The 18,546-nt window shown below is 44.1% G+C and overlaps 1 protein-coding gene across 3 annotated transcripts in view; it reads right to left on the reverse strand.

The window, feature by feature from the left end:
- Positions 1-18,546, reverse strand: part of PCSK5 (proprotein convertase subtilisin/kexin type 5) — a 516,123-nt gene that overhangs the window by 98,672 nt on the left and 398,905 nt on the right. For 2 of the 3 annotated variants that reach the window (XM_075560524.1, XM_075560523.1), the window contains exons 22-24: positions 16,808-16,944; positions 5,959-6,165; positions 1,781-1,849 (exon numbers count right to left, since the gene is read on the reverse strand). In XM_075560524.1, the coding sequence (XP_075416639.1) occupies positions 1,781-1,849; positions 5,959-6,165; positions 16,808-16,944 (413 nt within the window). Of the gene's footprint in view, positions 1-1,780; positions 1,850-5,958; positions 6,166-16,801; positions 16,945-18,546 lie in introns of all 3 variants that reach the window. The other variant, XM_075560525.1, reaches the window with a different exon arrangement.

Consider the following 18,546-nt stretch of genomic DNA (forward strand, 5'->3'; position numbering starts at 1 on the left):
GCAGGCATAAGGAGAATGAAGTCCTGATGATGAGCCCTGACAACATCCCGTTCAGTACAGAATAAGCCCTGCAAAAGGGACAGCACTGGATGCTGTCCCTTCTATAAAAAGAGCAAATGTCTACAAAGCAAAGTTGACCAGTGGTCACCAGGAGTGAGAGGGAGAGGGGAAGGGAGAGGCTTCACTTTGGAGGCATTGAGTTCCTGTTAATGGTGGTGAAATAATTGGACAAAGGCTAGCAAGAATGGTTGTACATCATGAAGAATATAGTCAATGCCACTGAATTATTCATGAAAAAATTATCATGATTTGATGTTTATTTTTGCCACAATAAAAAAACGAACCCATAAAACCCACTAGGTAAGGCCAATAAAAGACCGACTTAACCCTGACACAGTGTAACCTCTTGCAACTTCAAGAATGGTTCATAGACCAACAGAATTGGCATCACCCGGCAGCTTGTTAGAAACGAAAAGACCCAGCTCTGACTTTAGGTCACTGACTCTGAAACTGCATTTACACCCCCCTCCACCTCATATGATTTATAGGCACATTAACCTGTAGAAGCACCACTTAATCAAGTGCAGAGCTTCCTGGTGGCTCCCTGAAGAGATACTATTCCATGTATCTTTTATTTCGGTTAGTTATCTTTTCAAAGATCCACAGACCCCCAAACTAATTATTTCCTATGAATTGCCTAAATTTACATTAAGATACATCCCCCAAATCTGGTGGCTCCCCTATTTTTCATTTTACATCTAATTTCAGTTGCTGTGTGTCTCTACCATGCACGGTCCCTACCACCCTCTCCAAAGGAGATCCAGGTGAGCAAAAAGGAGAGAAGGGGGCAGTCACTGATCTGAATCAGAGAATCCTATTAAAAATGGACAGGCATTATCATTGCATATGGACATTTTGACTCCCTACCACTGTGGCTTTCTCTTCTAAAGGGTGTCTTGAACGCTAGTCTACAGAGGGTTTATAAAGGAAACCCGCCAACCTCCTTCCCATGCCAAGCTGGTGTGAATTGGAGTCATTGTACATTTCTTTGCCCGAGTTATTAATCTCCTGCCATTGTTCCTTCATCTTCAAGATATCACCTTGAGAAGCTACGGAGATGCTGAGGCGTCCCCGGCATCTTGAACCATGATTGTCAATATATATGACCCGGCCAACTAGTTAACAAACAGTGGGAAAGATGCCACTGTCCTTTCCCAACTCTAGTCACATGATGATCTTCCCAATGTCTCAAGGAGGAGAGCCTCCTGACTATTACCAACCTACGTGCCCGTCAATAGATGCATGTGTACACAAAGTCTGGTGCATGCATTTAATAAAAGACAAATCAATCAAAAAGGTAAATGCAACAACCCGAATGACCCTTGGGAAATGTCAGTGACAAAGAGACGAGTATTGCATATTCACACTTAGGATAATTATCTAGAATCTAATTATCATCATTATCTAGTAATGTATCCAGGTATGTTTATACAGAGCAAAGTTAACCAGTGGTAACCAAGATTGGGAGGGGGAAAGGAGGGAGGCCAAGGGGGACTCATTGCTTGAGGGATACTAAGCTTCTGCTAAGGGTGGTGGAAATATTTGGAAATGCTTAACAGTGATTACTGCTGTGCTAGCATGAAAGGACAGGTGTGTGCTACATCTAGCCACCAAAAATAAAAACGAGGAGTCCTTGCTGGAGCAACAGTGCTGGCAGGATGAGACTGTGGGGAAAACAGAGCTATTTCAGATCTCGAAGCAATCAAGAAAGATGACTTACCTAGGCTGCACCCCAGACATCCTTCTTCACAAGGCAGGCATTCTTCATAGTCCGGATCTTGGACTTCACCTGTACAGAAACCGAAATGAGAAAGCACAACTGATTTTCACTGGATGGAGAACATTAATTGTTACGAATATACGATGGTGTGTAACTCATTTTCAAATGTATTGTAGAGCAATTAAGATCCCCCAAACCATCCTTGACCATATGTGTGTCACCTGTCTTTTAATTCGATAGATTGTATCCATTTTATTGATTACACACAAAAGGTTTGACTCTACGTCAGGCAGCTATATTTGAAGTCAAGCTTCTGGATCTTAAAGACATAATTTTTGCTACTGGGAAAATGGAACTGTAAATGAGCAGGATCTGCTTCTCCTTTTATCTGCCTTCCCAAACACATTTTTGAAATTCGCATATATCTTATTACTACGTTGTAAACATTAAGAAGAAAAAGATATAGAGGACAGCACTAAACCTACAGGTTGGGGAGAGGAGCCGGTCTGCCACGCCCACATGGAAGCAAACCAAGAAGGAAGAAGAGAGAGTGGGGGACTAGACCCCGTAGCTGCACACCAAGCCCTGAGGACAACGTCCCTGCATGGAGCTGTTAAGGCACAGACAGGGCTGTAGGACCGACAACAGCTCGAGACATGATGTCTCCTCGCTGGAGCATACTGTGACAGAGGACAATACTGGGGACACATGGCCGGGACTGAGTCCAGTTTGAACCCCCCACAGTGGGGTGAACCAAGAAGGAAACATAACAGAACAGCAAGAGGAGAAAAGCCAAACCACAGTGCTCCTGAGGAGCCCCCAAAATAGACTTCAGGCTAGGAGGGGCAGTTCCTGAACCCCCCAGGACTGGTGGGGAGATAGTCATAAAAGTCAGCCAAAAGACTTGGAATTATGTATGCTTTTTGTTGTTGTTGTTGTTGTTGCATTTTCCCCTCACTTGTCCTTTGCTCTTTTGTTTTGTCTCTGTTAGGGTTGGTTTGCGTACGTATGTATGATAGGCGTGGGAAGCAAGCCCGAGGAGAAAGCAACAGGACCAGTGGTTCTAGAAGGACTTGGGTGGAGGAGGAGGCAGGAGAAGAGAGCAGTGAGCAAGCAGCACCATAGACAGGGGAACAACTAGGGAATTAAAATCAATAATGAGGAGGACATAGAGATCCTGGTGGTATTGGTGCAATAGCAATCTAGCTGAGAGGAATTACTAAGAGGCAGAAGAAGGGTGAGCATGCTAGGGAAACAGGAGGAAGATAAAAGGAAACATATGAAAGAGCTAGGAGGGAAAGCTATGGATAGAGGTATAAATATATGTGTGTACATATATAAATATATTAATTTATAAAAATAGAGTTATTGGCCTATGTACATCTATTTATGTGGCAATACACTAAGGAAGTGGACAGACTTTGGGCCTCTGCTCAAGCCCTCCCTCAACGCAAGAACTCTGTGTTCTAACAACCTGGTATCCGGTGATGCTCACCCTCCTGACACAATTACCAAAGACCAAATGGGTGCATAAGAAATGTGATGGTACCCAGCTACCAAGAGATATTATGTCTGGGGTCTTAAAGGCTTGAAGTTAAACAAGTGTCCATCTAGCAGAGAAGCAACAAGCCCACATGGAAGACACGTACTAGCTTGTGTGATCATGAGTTGTTGATGGGATCAGGTAAGAGACCTAGGAGACCTCAAACACGAAAACATAATGTTGAGGATGAGGTGGGTCAGAGAAAAGACCCAAAACCCATCTGTTGACAATAGGATATCACCTCACAGCAGGGTCATAAGGAAGGGATGAGTCAACCAGAGTGAAATATAGCACCTATGAAACACACAATATTTCTCTGGTTCTTTAAAGCTTCCTCATCTCCCCACTCCCTCTGTCCCCAACCCCCACAACTATCATGACCCCAGTCCTTCCTTTCAGTTCAGTTTAGACCAGAGCATGTACACTGGTACAGATAAGAGCTCACGACATGTGGAATCCAGGTGAGATAAAATCCTCAGGAACAGAAATGGGAGTAGCAATACCAGGAAGGTAGGGGGATGTGCTAGTTACATAATCTGGTGTCAATTTGAGGACTATGAGTGTAGGGGTGGAGTCTAGGCTGTCAATCAGGATATAGCCAATGAGGCCTCTGTGTGGGCATGGCCTTCTCCTGAGATTTCTGGGAACTCCTGTATGTTCCTCCATGGAGACTCTCTCTGCTCACTCCCTGAGAGACATTGCAGCTGACAAGACACATGGAACGATGCTAGTGCCTGGAGCTGCAGAAGCCACACAATCTACCCTGACCGACCTCTGGGGCTGGAGAAGCCACAAAGAGACCCCTGCAAGCGCTGAGATGCTTACAACGTCACTGGGTCCAAAGACTTCCCACCCACTGGCCTGTGATAGCCCTGTATTCGGCGTCATTGCATGTGTTTCATGAGTCTGAAAAGGACTTTATAGACTGGTATCGGACATATGGGCTAATATCAGACTATGGGCTTGGACTGGACTGGGTTGGGATGCTTTCTTAATGTACAATTACATTTATGTACAACTCTTTCTTATACAGATATGAGTTTCTATGGATTTGTTTCTCTAGTCTACCGGGACTAACACAGGGGAAGAGGGGAGGAAGGGGCAATCAATTGCAATGATTGACACAAAACACTCCCCCCTCCCCGAAACGTGGGTGAAGGTAGATAGCAGTCGCTGTAAGATATGAATAGAATAATTTATACTTTATCAAGGAGTCACGATGGTGGGAGGATAGAGGGAGGCGGGTAAAAAGAGGAGCTCAATGCCAAGGGCTCAAATAGAAAGAAAATGTTTAGAAATGATGATGGCAGTCTATGTACAAATATGCTTGCTACAATTGATGTATGGAATGTTATAAGAGCCCCCCAATAAAATAATCTTTCAAAAAAGAAGAGGAAGAAGGAACAGGAGGAGTAGTGTTTTAACTTTTCTAAAAATGGCTCGGCCCTCTCTTCAGCACTACACCAGTCATCGTTACTGAATGGAGCGGAGTACATTCCAATAAGGAGGAGAGCGAAAGTTCTAAGTATTGGTGTTTAATACTATTTTTTTCTCTGATAGAATAAGACATTGGGCAAAAACACATACAACTCTTCGAACAATTCAATATTTCGAAGCAGTTTCAGTTAAGCCCATTATTATTTGTTCCTCACAGTAGTTCTGTCCTAGTTCAACATTCTTCTTAGAAATAAAAAAAGGAAAAAGAGGAGCTGATGCCAAGGGCTTAAGTGGAGAGCAAATGTTTTGAAAATGATGAGGGCAATGAATGTACAGATGTGCTTTATACAATTGATGGAAGTATGGATTGTGATAAGAGTTGTATGAACCCCTAATAAAACATTTTTTTAAAAAAGAAAGAAAACTTCAATCAAGAGCACAGAACAATCCCCAGACCAATTGTTAAAGGTAATTTAATAAACATTCACGTAAGAAAAATAAATAAATAAAATTTATTAAAATTCCCCCCCCCCTCAAAAAAAAAGAAATGAAAAAAACGAAGGCATGGAGAATTAGCATCGTTTCATCTAGGATTTCAGATATCATCACTGGGAAGGAGCAACTCTTTGATATAATTCAGGGTCTAACCAAACTCCTTTCCCACTAAACCTTCCCAAGCGGTTAGCGATGGAATGGTGGCAGAATTCTCCTCTTCCACCCAGGACTGAGACGGGCTGGGCAGCCGCCACGTTCTGTCAGCAGAGCCTGTGTGCTGTGAGGAAGCTGAACAAGCTGCCACAGAGCAGCCAGGGAAAGATGAACTAGGAAGGAAGGCCAAGTGCTCTACTTCCAAAAACCAGCCAGGAGAATCGCTGGGGCACACAACCATTTGAGCCATGGTTGGTGGTGGGAATGGCATGGGAGGGTTGTCCAGAGGGGGGACAAGCTGGACAGCAGCTAACAGCAACATATCTTGCCCCCCACCCAAGCATGGACCTTGGTCTGTGTCCAGGGCCACCCAGAGTATGGATGTGTCAAGGGAGAGTCGGTCACTTTCACGGTAAGAAGGCGAGTTTCAGTCACCTCAAGACAACCCATGAATGCCCATGCCAGGCAACAATTCAAGTCCAGGGAAATTCAAGGTGCAGGGTTTCCTCCTCCCTCCCCACGAAGAGCCAAGGTCGCAAAGCAACCTTACCTTGTCGGCACTTGAACCTCTGGCAGGTGTGGTTCTTGGGCTCTAGGAAGTAGCCCCCACTGCATTGCAGGCAAATGAGCGTGTCCTGGCAGTGTGCGCAGTGGGCTGGACAGGGCAGGCAGGCTTGCTCCGGCGAAGGGAAGTGGCCCTCCGGGCACTGCTCCCGACACTCCCCCTGGTACAGCACTCGGTCTTGGCCGAAATTATCTAAGAGAGCAAAGCGAAGAGGGAGAAGGGACCAAATTAACCAAGAAACTCATCTAGCAGGAGCTGTGTTCACTGGATTCATAAAATGGGATACATATGATGTATCGCTTCCTTTAGGTAACCTGGAATCAGAGACAGACTTGCTAAAAGCACATTGTCTGTAGACTTGTACGGGGGATTATCTTCCTGACAGGGAATCGTTTTCCAATATTTTATATCTTTGAGCCACAGTGAATATTCACAGTCAAGTTTTCTGAATGACTACAATTCGGACTGCATTGAACTTTTTCCCCTAAGAATTCACTCTTTATATCTGTGAACCCTCTCAGGTGTCAGGGTAGCAGAGACCTCAGGAGAAAAACAAACCCCCAAAAAGTGCATCTTTAGTGACAGGCCTGTTTTTACAGAAGTACACACATATTTATTTTCATTAATTTATTTAACAACTTTAATTGGGAGTTAACACAGATAACATATCATTCCATGGTTCAATCACGTTAAGGTGTATCGTACAATTGCTACCACTATCAATCAGTTTTAAAGCTCCCCACTCCCCGCACTTCACACACACCCCACACCCCCGCTGAATCAAACATTTAATATAATTTGGAACTCTGCTCTCAATGTCACATTTGTGTCAACTGCGTAAGTCTGAGTTTTGGCACATCTACCAATTTCATGATAAATGTTGGAAAAAATCAAAGTTGTCAGGATTTCATCTTGTTTGAATCCATAATCAATGCACAAGGAAGCAGCAGTTAAGAGGTTAAAAGATGCACTGTCCTGGCTAAATCTGCTGCACGGGGCCTTTTTAAAGTATTGGAAAGCTAAGATGCAACTTTTTTAAAGGTGTGTCTGACCTGAGCCATGGTATTTTCAATTGCCTCATATGCACAGAACAAGGGAGATGGAAGAATTGATGCATTTGAATTATGGTGTTGGTGAAAAATACTGAATGCACCATGGGCTCGCCAAAGTACAAACAAATCTGTCCTGGATGAAGTCCAGCCAGAATGTTCCTTAGATGTAAGGATGGTGAGACCAAATCTCACATCCTTTGGACATGTCATGAGGAGAGACCAGTCCCTGGAAGAGGACGTCATGCTTGGTAAGGTAGAGGTGCAGCAGGGAAGAGGAAGGCCCTTAGCAAGATGGATCGACACGTGGTTGCAACGCCCATGGGCTCAAACAGAACAATGGGAAGGACTGTCCTGCTGTACACGGGGTCGCTATGAGTCGGAACCGACTGGGTGGCGTCTGACAGCAACAATCAAGGTCTAGGACTCCTGGGTGGCCGTTCCCTCGCATTCTCAAAGAGTGCCCGACTTCCATGAACGGCAGACTGGACCAGGAGTGTGTCAGCGGTCCCGGACACCTGACCTGCCATGTGAGTTAGCTTCTGAATGAAATGGAAAATTGCATTCTGCTACAGAGATTTGCTTGTGGTTATTAGTTGCCCCTGACTTGATGCCTACAGGTGGGGGAACCCCTTATGTGCCCGGTAGACCTGCTCACTAGGTGTTTTCTTTTTAAAAATCATTTTATGGGGGGCTCGTACAACTCTTCACAATCCATACATCCATCCATTGTGTCAAGCACATTTGTACATTTGTTGCCATTATCATTCTCAAAACATTTGCTTTCTACTTGAGCCCTTAATATCTGCTGCTCATTTCCCCCTCCCTTCCTACAACCCCTCCCTCATGAACCATTGATAATTTATCAATTATTATTATTTTGTCATGTCTTACACTGTCTGACATCTCCTTTCACCCACGTTTCTGTTTTTTTTTTTTTTTTAAAGGTTGTGATCTTTCAGAAGTAGATTGCCAGGCTTTACTTCTCAGGCAGTTCTCAGTGGATTTAAACCACCAACCTTTCAGCTAGCAGTCAGTCCAACACTTAACCATTTGCATCACCCAAAAACCCATATAAACTACTACAATCATTTATAACCATTAAAAGATAATCTAGACTAATACAGATGCAGGTTGCTTGGTGGCGTAAAGGTTACACATTGGGTTTTGATCTGCAAGGTCAGCCTTTGGAAACCACCAGCTGCTCCACAGGAGAAAGACAGATTTTCTACTTCCTTAAAGACTGGCAGTCTCAGGGACTCACAGGATCAGTTATACCCTGCCCTATGGGGTCACTATGGGTTGGCATTGGCTCGATTGCAGTGAGTGTGGTGTTTGAAGACAGATGAACCTAGAGGTTGCTTACTCCCACCCTCCTGGTTTGCATCTGTGCAGAATGGATGTCAGGGTATCATCGTCCCCGATGTGTCCTTGAGAGAAGCAGAGTCACCAACACTGTGCTGAAAGTTAAGTGGTCGGCTATTCAGGTGGTATCTGAAGGGCTAGACTTAATGAGGTGCCAAATTTGATAAGTGTCAGAAATAAATTGGATTAAAATGATAGCAAAGCAAACTAAATGCCAGGTAGTTAAGCTAAGTTTATGTAGATGCACTGTGGTGTGTTGAAGTAGGCAGGGTGGGTAAATCCCGCTGTAGAAAATGCTCCTCTTCGAGGAACTGAAAATACAGTTGTACAGTTCCCCGCTCCACTGCGTTGGCTCCAGACGGTTGGGAGGTACGGAGCACAGTGGGAGCTGGGGATGTGCGCAGAGGGGGTGCCTCCTGGGTTGGTGGCACCAGCCTGGCAGGGTGGACCATCAGCAACTACTTATCAGGGTGGGTTTGCGTGTATTTTTATGACATTATTTTCCTCCCTTTGTTATTTGAAACAAAACAAAAATATATGTTGTTGTTTTTTCCCTCCTGTGTGCACCAAAGGACATATTGGATGTCCTTTGCCAAGGGCACAAATCTCTGGACCAGGTGCTCTGAGGGTTAGCCAGAAAAAGCAAGGTTCGTGTTCATTCTTCATGTAATCTATCACTTGGAAATACAGAACCTCTGACCTTCATTCAAAATGCAGGACTGATGAACATACAGATGAATGTGGCATTAACAATGGGCTCAAGGAGGGTCGCCAGTCTAACCCTGTGCTAACGGCCTCCCTCATCTGAACAAAGTGCCTGTGCCTATGTGTGGTCTTTTAAGATGTAGTAAAAATTCTCCTTAAGTTACACCGAGGTCTGAAAAAATAATAATAACTTACAAATTATCAAGGAATCATGAGGGAAGGAAGGAGGGGAAAAATGAGCTGATACCAAGGGCTCAAGTAGAAAGGAAATGTTTTGAAAATGATGAAGGCAACAAATGTAAAAATGTGCTTGACAGGATGGATGGATGGATGGATGGATGGATGGATGGATGGATGGATGGATGGATTGGGATAAGAGTCGTATGAGCCCCCACTAAAATTATTTAAACAACATTACTGAGGTCGAGTCTCTTCTGTACCCTGAAACACTTTGTCCCATGCCTTATTCACCAGGGTCCTGACTTTCACTCTTCAGATAGTATGGTGATCTCCTGGTTATGGCCTCCGTCATCTGGATGTCCCTATGAAGACTTAATGAATGTTCTTTAATTAAAAACAAGCGAAAACAATGGCCTCGAATGGAGCAGTGGTTGTGAGGAAGGTGCAGAACCGGCAGCGTTTCGTTCTGTTATCTCGCCAGTCTCTGTGAGTCAGACCCCACTGGTTGGCAGCTGTCACCACCCATCACGACCACATGCTGCAAGCACAGAAACTGCAAGTCAGGATACTCAATCAGCCCAAACGCACTTCTGCCTCATAGCAACCCCTTTGGGATTCCCAGACTGACTGTTTACAGGAAAAGAACACACAATCTTTCTCCCATAGGGCTGCTAGTGGTTTCAAACCTCAACAGTGCAGATTACAGCCCAACCTGTAACCACGACCGGGCACCATCGGTCAGTATATTAGATGTGTAAAGCCGCTGACATTTGGCTATTTGTGCCCCATAAACTAAACATCCTCAAATGATTGAGCCTCTTACTTCTTACTCTAACAAAGCCCCAATCCAAATGCAGTCAAAAGCCACACCCATTGGATGATACGCTCTGAAGCTTCCCTCTTTCTGACGGCGATGGCCCATGCTCGCTCCCATGGGAAAAGGAAAACAAAGATAGCTTCTGTCAAGGTTGGAACCTACCCAGAGGAACCTCAAATAAAGTCCTGTCTTAAATAGTAGCCAGTTCTCTGAGGCCCAATTCTATTCTCACCAGCACGGGGCCGCCGGGAGTTGGAATCGACTAGATGACGGCGAGTCTGGCGTGTTGTTTGCAACGTACATTAGTTACATCTCTAGCTAGGAATCCGTAGTGTGGAGCATCGATTCCTGTCTGTAGGAACTGGGAATCTCAGGAGTTCACAAAGTGTGCATTTTCCAAGTTATGGTCTTTCCAGGAACTCAATGAAATCCCACCAACCTCTTGTTGACCCTCATTGGTGACAGTGGTTCCAGCCACGGACGGGAAGAAAGACAGGCTCTCTACTTCCATAGAAAGCTACAGTTTCTGAAACTCACAGGGACAGTGCTACTCCTTCAAGTTCACGATGAGCTGGAATTGACTCAGTGGCAGTGAATTTGGTGAGTTTTCCCAAAGAATCCCTCTTTTTCGAGAGTAGCAAATAAGCAAATAAAAAAATTGTGGGAGAGTAATGAGCTCTCACCTGAACATATTATGATTCCCAGGCATGCGCCAAACGCGATGCTTACATAACTCTGGCGCTGTGCTGGGTTTCCCACTGGACTGCTCAGTTCAAGTTCAGCAATTTAAACCCACCAACCACGCTGCCAGAAAAAGATGAGGCTCTCTGCTCCTGTGAAGACTTACAGTCTCAGTAACCCTGTCTGGGCTCCCAGTGAGTGAGAATCAACTGGATGGCAGTGTGAAGCTTAGGCAGGTATGGGTTGAAATGTGTCCACCAGAAAGATATAGTCCAGTTTTTCCTCCTAGTACCTGCAAGCATGACCTTGCTTGGAAGTTGAGTCTTTGAAGATGTTTTCAGGTTAATTAACATGGGTCATAATGGAGGAGGGTAGGCCCTACTCCATTACGACTGGTGTCCTTATGTAAGAAGAGGCACAGAGAGACATTCAGAGGGAAGGAGATCCTATGAAGACAGAAGCAAACGTGGACTTAGGTTGCAGTGGGCGCCAAGAATACCCAAGGCTGCCAGAAGATAGGCGAGGCAGGAGAAAGCTTCCTCTTCTGGAGCCGCAGAGAGATCGTGGTCCTACTGACACCCTGAATGAAGCCTTCTGTCTGCAAAACTGTGAGATGACAAAGGTGTTCAAGTCACTCACTTTGTGGAACTCGACTTTAGTGGCCTTAGGAAATAATGTAGGCGATTTGTTGAATGATTGGATAACTGTGTGCTTTTTATTTGGCAATATTGAGAGCATTCCCAAATATCCAAGCGAGTCCATTATCCTTAAATAAATCCTAATGGCAATGGACTCAGCTGCTGGGGGTAATGTTTTCCAATTCCATTCTTTTTTTCCCAAGCAACCTCTCTATGTGCAATTCAGTGTCAATGATTGTACTCTTTGGGATGTGCACCCCTGTTGTTAGCCCTCTCCACATTGTCCCACCATGACTACAAGGAAAGAACTCAACGGTCCTCCTTCACGTTTGCTTTCTTTTTCTTTCTTGTAGTTTTCTTTCTTTTTCTACTTCCATTTGTATAACCCTGCCTTGACTTCATTATAGGAAGGCAGTTTATTACAGTTAGAATTTGGGTGTAAGGGATAGAAATTTGAAGGGCTGTACCAATTAAATTACATGGATCCTGCATCGAGTGGTAACTTGATTCCTTGACCATAGCCAAATTCTCTCTGAGTCTGAACCGGAATGATGTTGAGCTCTGGTCATATGTCTGATGGCTTCAGGTATGGATGGTATGTCACAAAGCCCGTGGATTTAAACACCTTGCAGAAATCCTTGGCTCCTTGCCTGGGGTCTCAGAACTTACTCCGCCCCCCCCCCTCATAATATAAAGGAACAGCTGGCCAGTAGCAGTGGTGAATATTTGTTATTAGGTATTAAAGCTTTCACAGGATGAGATGAGACAAAAGTTAAAATGCGAGGAATTCTGAAAGAGGCTCAAATTATTTTTCACTCACACTGAAGAGTAATTCAGTGTTGCCAGCATATTTTATTATAAGAAAAGGTAAACTAATTACAGTTTTATTACAGTTGATTTTATTATAAGAAAAGGTAAACTAATGTAAAGGCATTGGATGTCTGTAGGAGGAGAGAATAATGAAATGTAGGAAGGAAAAGAGACAGCTGAGAAAGAACAACTAAAAGATCCTGAAAATAAATTCCATGAAGTTTATTTCACAAATGTCACTTACTGAGCATTTGTTAAAATCTATAGGGTTGTATTGGTAGTGGGTTTATAGGATGGGGGAAAAGTGCCCCTGTGAGCGTCCAAGACTACATTTCTGAAGCAAGCCTCATCTTTCTCTGGTGCAGCTGCCAGTGGTTTCCAACTCTTGACCTCGTCATTACCAGCCCAATGTGTAGCCCACTGAGGCCCCCAGGGTTCGACTCATGGCAGTGAGTTTGGTTTTTTGGTTATAACACTAGCCAACTACCCCTGTGGCTTCTAATGTGATCTATGGAATTGAGTTAATAATAATGAGTTACTATGGTCCCATTATTTAGTATATCAAGTAACGAATGTACTAGAAGAACACAAGATGTTACCAATAGGAGGAGCTGTGTAGAAGAGCAGGAATGGTAACAATCTGTCTGACCTTATTCTTAGTCTGGGTCTCATGTCATCTCTTTTCAGTTGCACACTAACCCTAAGAGCAGGCACCACTATCGCCAGCCTCTAGATCAGGGCAGGAGCGGAATATGCCACAGGAGGAGATACAGTTTGACGTATACTTTATGCATGTAAGAAACACAAATAAACTATTTTAATTTCTAAAAAGAAAGATATTCTTTGTCATTTTTTTCTGAAATGCATGATCTTTTCTATCAGTATTTCATTTTTTGTCATTTTTATTACAAGAAAGAATATGGAAAAGAATGCGATCAAACAACAGCATTTACCCAAAGTTTAGCAGGGTTAGGAAAGGAGGAGTGGAAACAGGAAGTACAAGGAGGAAGTGGGATAAGGGAGGCTTCATTGTGGGGACTGCAATTGATGGGATGGAACAAAATGTATATGGATTATTGATTGGAAAACTGATCTGCTCTATCAACTTCACCCAATTCCCAAAAGGGAAAAAAAGTTTTCATTAAAAAAGAATAAAGAAATAATTTTTTTAAAACGAATAAAGAGCAGTATGGTGAATGGTGGCTTTCACCATAAATGCCATTGAGGTGATGATGGTTTAACACCGAGAAGCTCAGGGTTGGTGAGACAACTTCGAGTGAGGGGTTGCATGTGGAAAAATGAGACCCTCTCTCTCCATAAGGGAAGAGCCTGCTCCCACCCCCAGGCAACTGTTTGGAGATGCAATCCTAGTGCCGCCAGGTCTTGCACTGTGAAAGGGAAACAAAACGTCCAGCTTTTAGTTTTAATTGCTCCATTTATGATTTTGGTGCAGTTCTTTCAGAGAGCTGAATATAGTGTGGAGTCTGGCTCAAAGACTCACCTGGCCCCAGGAGATCAATGAGGAGAGCCACGCACAAGAAGGAGCCGGGAGAGAGTCCAGGGTCAAACACCAGAGGACTTTTGAGAGGAAAGAATGTAAACCCAGGGACACGGGGAAACTCTGAACGGTGGAAACGCTGGGACATGAGAGGGCACGTCTGTGCCCTGGCAACGTTCACATGGCCTAGTTCACGTGCGAGAGGAGCCTGACACAGCCTCGATCGCGATGTTCCTTCTAAAGGCTGACTGCATCTTCCTTTACTCCCTGACGTGTCATTTCTTCTGCACATTGTAGCTTTGCTGTTTCTCTAGCTGTCTGGCGTAATGTTTGCATGGCCGTCCTTCTCTATCCCTGGAAAGACCTGACTTCTCTCGGGGGTCCTGGGAGCCAGTGAGTCTGTGTGTGCAATAATGTGAAGGAGGTTTTCCATGTCCTGACATTAAGCCAAAGCCCTATGGTGTGCATTATCTCTGATGACCTTTACCATCTGACGTGCTGTGTTAGTCTGGGTGCATTAGAGAAACAAATCCACAGAGACCCATGTAGAAGAGAGAGTTTCATATAAAGGTTAAGTGCGCATCAAGAAAACATCCCAACCCAGTGCTGCTCAAACCCCTAAGTCCAACACCAATCCACAATGTCCTACTCCAGCTCACAAAACAGATGCAATGATGTCGACTGCAGGAGGAAAGCTGAGTCAGTGATCGTGTAAGCATCTCTGCGCTGCCAGGGGTCTCCACACGGGTGCTCCAGCACCCAGGGCTGCATCAGGGTAGGTCTATGCAGCTTCACCTTGGAGATGTTTTGCAGAAAGTGAGTCCTGCCAGCTGAAGCAGGGAACTGGCTAAGGCAGCTGCACCCTGGTCCAACCATCACAAAGTAAGAGACCTGAGAACTAGAAAGGTGAGGCTCACCGAGCCATTTATCTCTCTGCCCTTCAATTAACCCCACATCTGTTTACCGGCCAGGTTGGCACAGTAAACTAACTACCTCACCTGCCCTCCTCAATCTCAGAGACAAGGTTTCTGAGAAAAGCCAAATAATGACAGAAGAATATGTTTGAGGCAAGGAAAAAAGAGCAAAGGAGCAGACTCACTCGTTGTGCAATTTTGTGGTTTTTGTGTGTGTGTGTGTGTGAAATATATATTTGATAGAATATTTGCCAATTCAACAGTTTTTATATGTACAAGTCAATGACCTTGATTGCATTCAGCATACTGTACGAGCTGAGAGTTAATTTCATGTACTACCTTAGCTAGGCTACGATCCCCAAAGCTCAAACACTGGTCTATGTGTTGCTATGAAGTGGATACGTGTGAGCAAATCAATCAGGCCATGTACAGCAGATTACCCTCCATATTGTGGATGGGTATCTTTCAATCAGTGGATGGCCTTAAGAAAACAAAAAGGAGTTTCCTTAAAATATGAGCTAGGAAGCAAAGGGCATTTATAGAGGTCTAGACAAAGACATGTACATGCAAATATATATGTGAGGATGGGGAAATAGATCTATGTGCCTATATTTATAGGTTTAGTATTAAGGTGGCAGAAGGACCTTGGGCCTCTACTCAAGCACTCCCTCAATGCATGGATACTTTCTTCTATTAAGTTGGCATTCTATGATGCTCACCCTCCTGACACAACCGCTGAAGCCAAAGCGGGTGAACAAATGTGGTGAAGAAAGCTGATGGTGCCTGGCTATCAAAAGAGATAGTGTCTGGGGTCTTAAAGGCTTGTAGGTGAACAAGCGGCCATCTAGCTCAGAAGCAACAAAACTCACATGGAAGAAGCACACCAGCCTGTGTGATCACGAGATTTCGAACGGATCAGGTATAAGGCATCATCAAAATAAAAAAATATTACCATAGTGAATGAAGGGGGGAGTGCAGAGTGGAGACCCAAAGCCCATTTGTCAGCCACTGGAGATCCCCTCACAGAGGGGTCTAGAGGAGATGAGTCAGTCAGGGTGGGACGTAGCACCGATGAAGAATACAGCTTTCCTCCAGTTCCTAAATGCTTCCCCCCCACAACGCACCCCACACACACACACACACTATCATGATCTGAATTCTACCTTGCAAGTCTGGATAGAGCAGAGGATGTACACTGGTGCAGATAGGAGCTGGAGGCACAGGGAATCCAGGGTAGATGATATCTTCAGGACCAGGGGTGTGAGGGGCGATACTAGGAGGGTAGAGGGTAAGTGGGTTGGAAAGGGGGAACCAACTACAAGGATCTACATGTGCCCTCCTCCCTGGGGATGGACAACAGAAAAGGGAGTGAAGGGAGATGCCGAATAGGGCAATATATGACAAAATAACAATTTATAAATTATCAAGCGCTTAAGAGGGAGGAGGAGCGGGGAGGGAGGGGAAAAGAGAGGACCTGATGCAAAGGGCTTAAGTGGAGAGCAAATGCTTTGAAAATGATTAGGGCAAAGAATGTACAGATGTGCTTTATACAATTGATGTAGGTACATGTATGGATTGTGATAAGAGTTGTATGAGTCCCTAATAAAAGGTTTAAAAAAAAGAACTAGAAAAAAAAATAAAACAAAACAGAAGTTATGTATTCACAGAGTACCTCCAACTATACCAGTCTTTAATGATCTGTTTATTTCATTCATATGACCTTTCTGAGTTGCTACCTATTATGCACAGGGAGGTACTTATTAAAGGCCTTTTAATAGAAAAATTATGTTCTGAATCCAGATGGAAAATAAATATTCGTCCAGAACTCCCACTCTTGATTTTGAGACATAAACCTGAAGAAATCTCCAGTGTTTCATTTTGGCAAAAAGTGATTTTAAATATGCCAGTTCCCACCATCAGGTGAGCCAATTCCTTTAAAATATCTCTATCTATCTATCTATCTATCTATCTATCTATCTATCTATCTATCCATCTATCTATACAGATATGTCTAAATTGATAGAGACAGAATATACAAATATATGTATGTATATATTCATATACATATAGAATGTATATACACATATATACACGCACATGTACAAATCCTATGTCTCTATCAGTTTATGAATAATTCATTGGTTCTGCTTCTTAAGGGCACCCTATAAGACACTCACCCACTCCACAAGAGGTACAGTTGGAAGGTCCATTTCCTTGGCATTCTTGGCAGGTGTGGTGACATGGATGGCATTGATTCTTAAATTCATACTTCCACGAAGGACAGTTTAAAACACAGCGACCGTCATCAAAAACTCTAAAGCCAGGCAGAGAGGAAAAGCAGATGAAATTAGAATTTATAAAGGTGCCTTGCTGCAATAACTCTATCACTACCTAGACTTGGTTTTATTATTGCTCCAGAAGCAAGAGCTGTTTCTGGAACCCACCATGGATAAAACATGGGGAACAATAGTCACACCCCCATCCCTGGGACCAGATTTGGACTTAGCAGCAGGCCTGACAGAGACTGATACAGATTCCAAATAAACTGACCAATGTCTACTGGGGAAACCTCATGGTTCAGGCACCAGTTAGCCCAGGCAACAGTCAAGTCAAATGGAGGTCTTTGAATTTCCAGAACATTAAACAAGCTGCTGAATTCATAGGCTTTGGGGAAAAAAATCTTCTTTTAGTTATCAGCTGCCCACACTGTGCTAGGGAAAGATCAGCGTCCAAAGGATAACCAAAGCGCAGTTGTGTCGGATGGTGATCAAGTTGGCTCACGGACACTGCCTACAGGCAACAGCACAGATTTCCCATGTCATCTGGGCAACATTTCCTGACTCAGGTTGCATTTGGGCTCCAAACGTTCAGACTTATACGCGTACAGTAGTACATAGATCATTTCTCTTTTTTCAAACTTTTTATTAATTGGGATGTAATACAAATATCATATCATGCCAGAGTTCAGTCACATCAAGTAGAATTGCACAATTGCTACCACAATCAGTTTTCAAACATCCTTTTTCCACATGGACTCATTGACATCGTCTTGTCTCCCTGGTACCCCCCTACCACCACTGTACCCCCTTCTCCCCAAGACCTTTATTCTACTTGCTGTCTCTATAGGTTCTTCAATCCTGGTTTTCATAGACCAAAAAATGAAAAAGCATATAACACAACTTCAAGAGGGTGACCTCTGATGACCTCTGAGGTGTCCCCTAATAGGAAGACACAAAAACCAAACAACACACACCAAAAATACAGAAAAATTTGGAAACCAGATCAGGTCCAACCTGCATCAAAAGGGGGGGATCTACTGACGGTGTTAACTGTCCAAGTCAGCTTGATGCCTTTGATCCTCTCTCCTGCTCGCTCCCAAGCACTCTGCTTAGGGACCCCTTCCCTCCCATCCCTCAAGTTCAGATAGGGGGTGTTCTCCAGAGGCGTGTTTCCTATGTAGTTCCACCATAGATCATTTCATGGTAATGTTTTCCCGGTTTGTTTGTTTCCGGTTTTCCTTGCAATATATTAGGAAGAATAAAAGTTATTACATGGTATTCACAAATGCAGTCAGAAGAAAGCCAACTGTTTATCCAGAACTGGCAGCAGGTAGCCTAAACCCGTTGCACTGGGTTGAGTCTAACTTCTGTTGGTATACTTTGGTGCCACAGAGCTGAGCGCTGCCTGGCCCGGGGTGCTCCTGGTGCTTGGCTGAGCTCACTGTTGCAGCCACCGTGTTAAAGTCTCTCCTTGGTCATCATCCTTCTTCTTGGCGAACCTTCTACTTCACCAAGTCGGATGAACTCTTCCCGGCCCTGGTGTCGCCTGCCACTTGAGATGAAGCCTCACCGACCCTGTGCTCCTTAGAAACAGGGCCGTGCTTCATCCGGTGTGGATTGTTTCCTTTTCTGGCAGC

Source organism: Tenrec ecaudatus, chromosome 10 (genome assembly GCF_050624435.1).
Source record: "Tenrec ecaudatus isolate mTenEca1 chromosome 10, mTenEca1.hap1, whole genome shotgun sequence".
Lineage (NCBI taxonomy): Eukaryota > Metazoa > Chordata > Mammalia > Afrosoricida > Tenrecidae > Tenrec > Tenrec ecaudatus.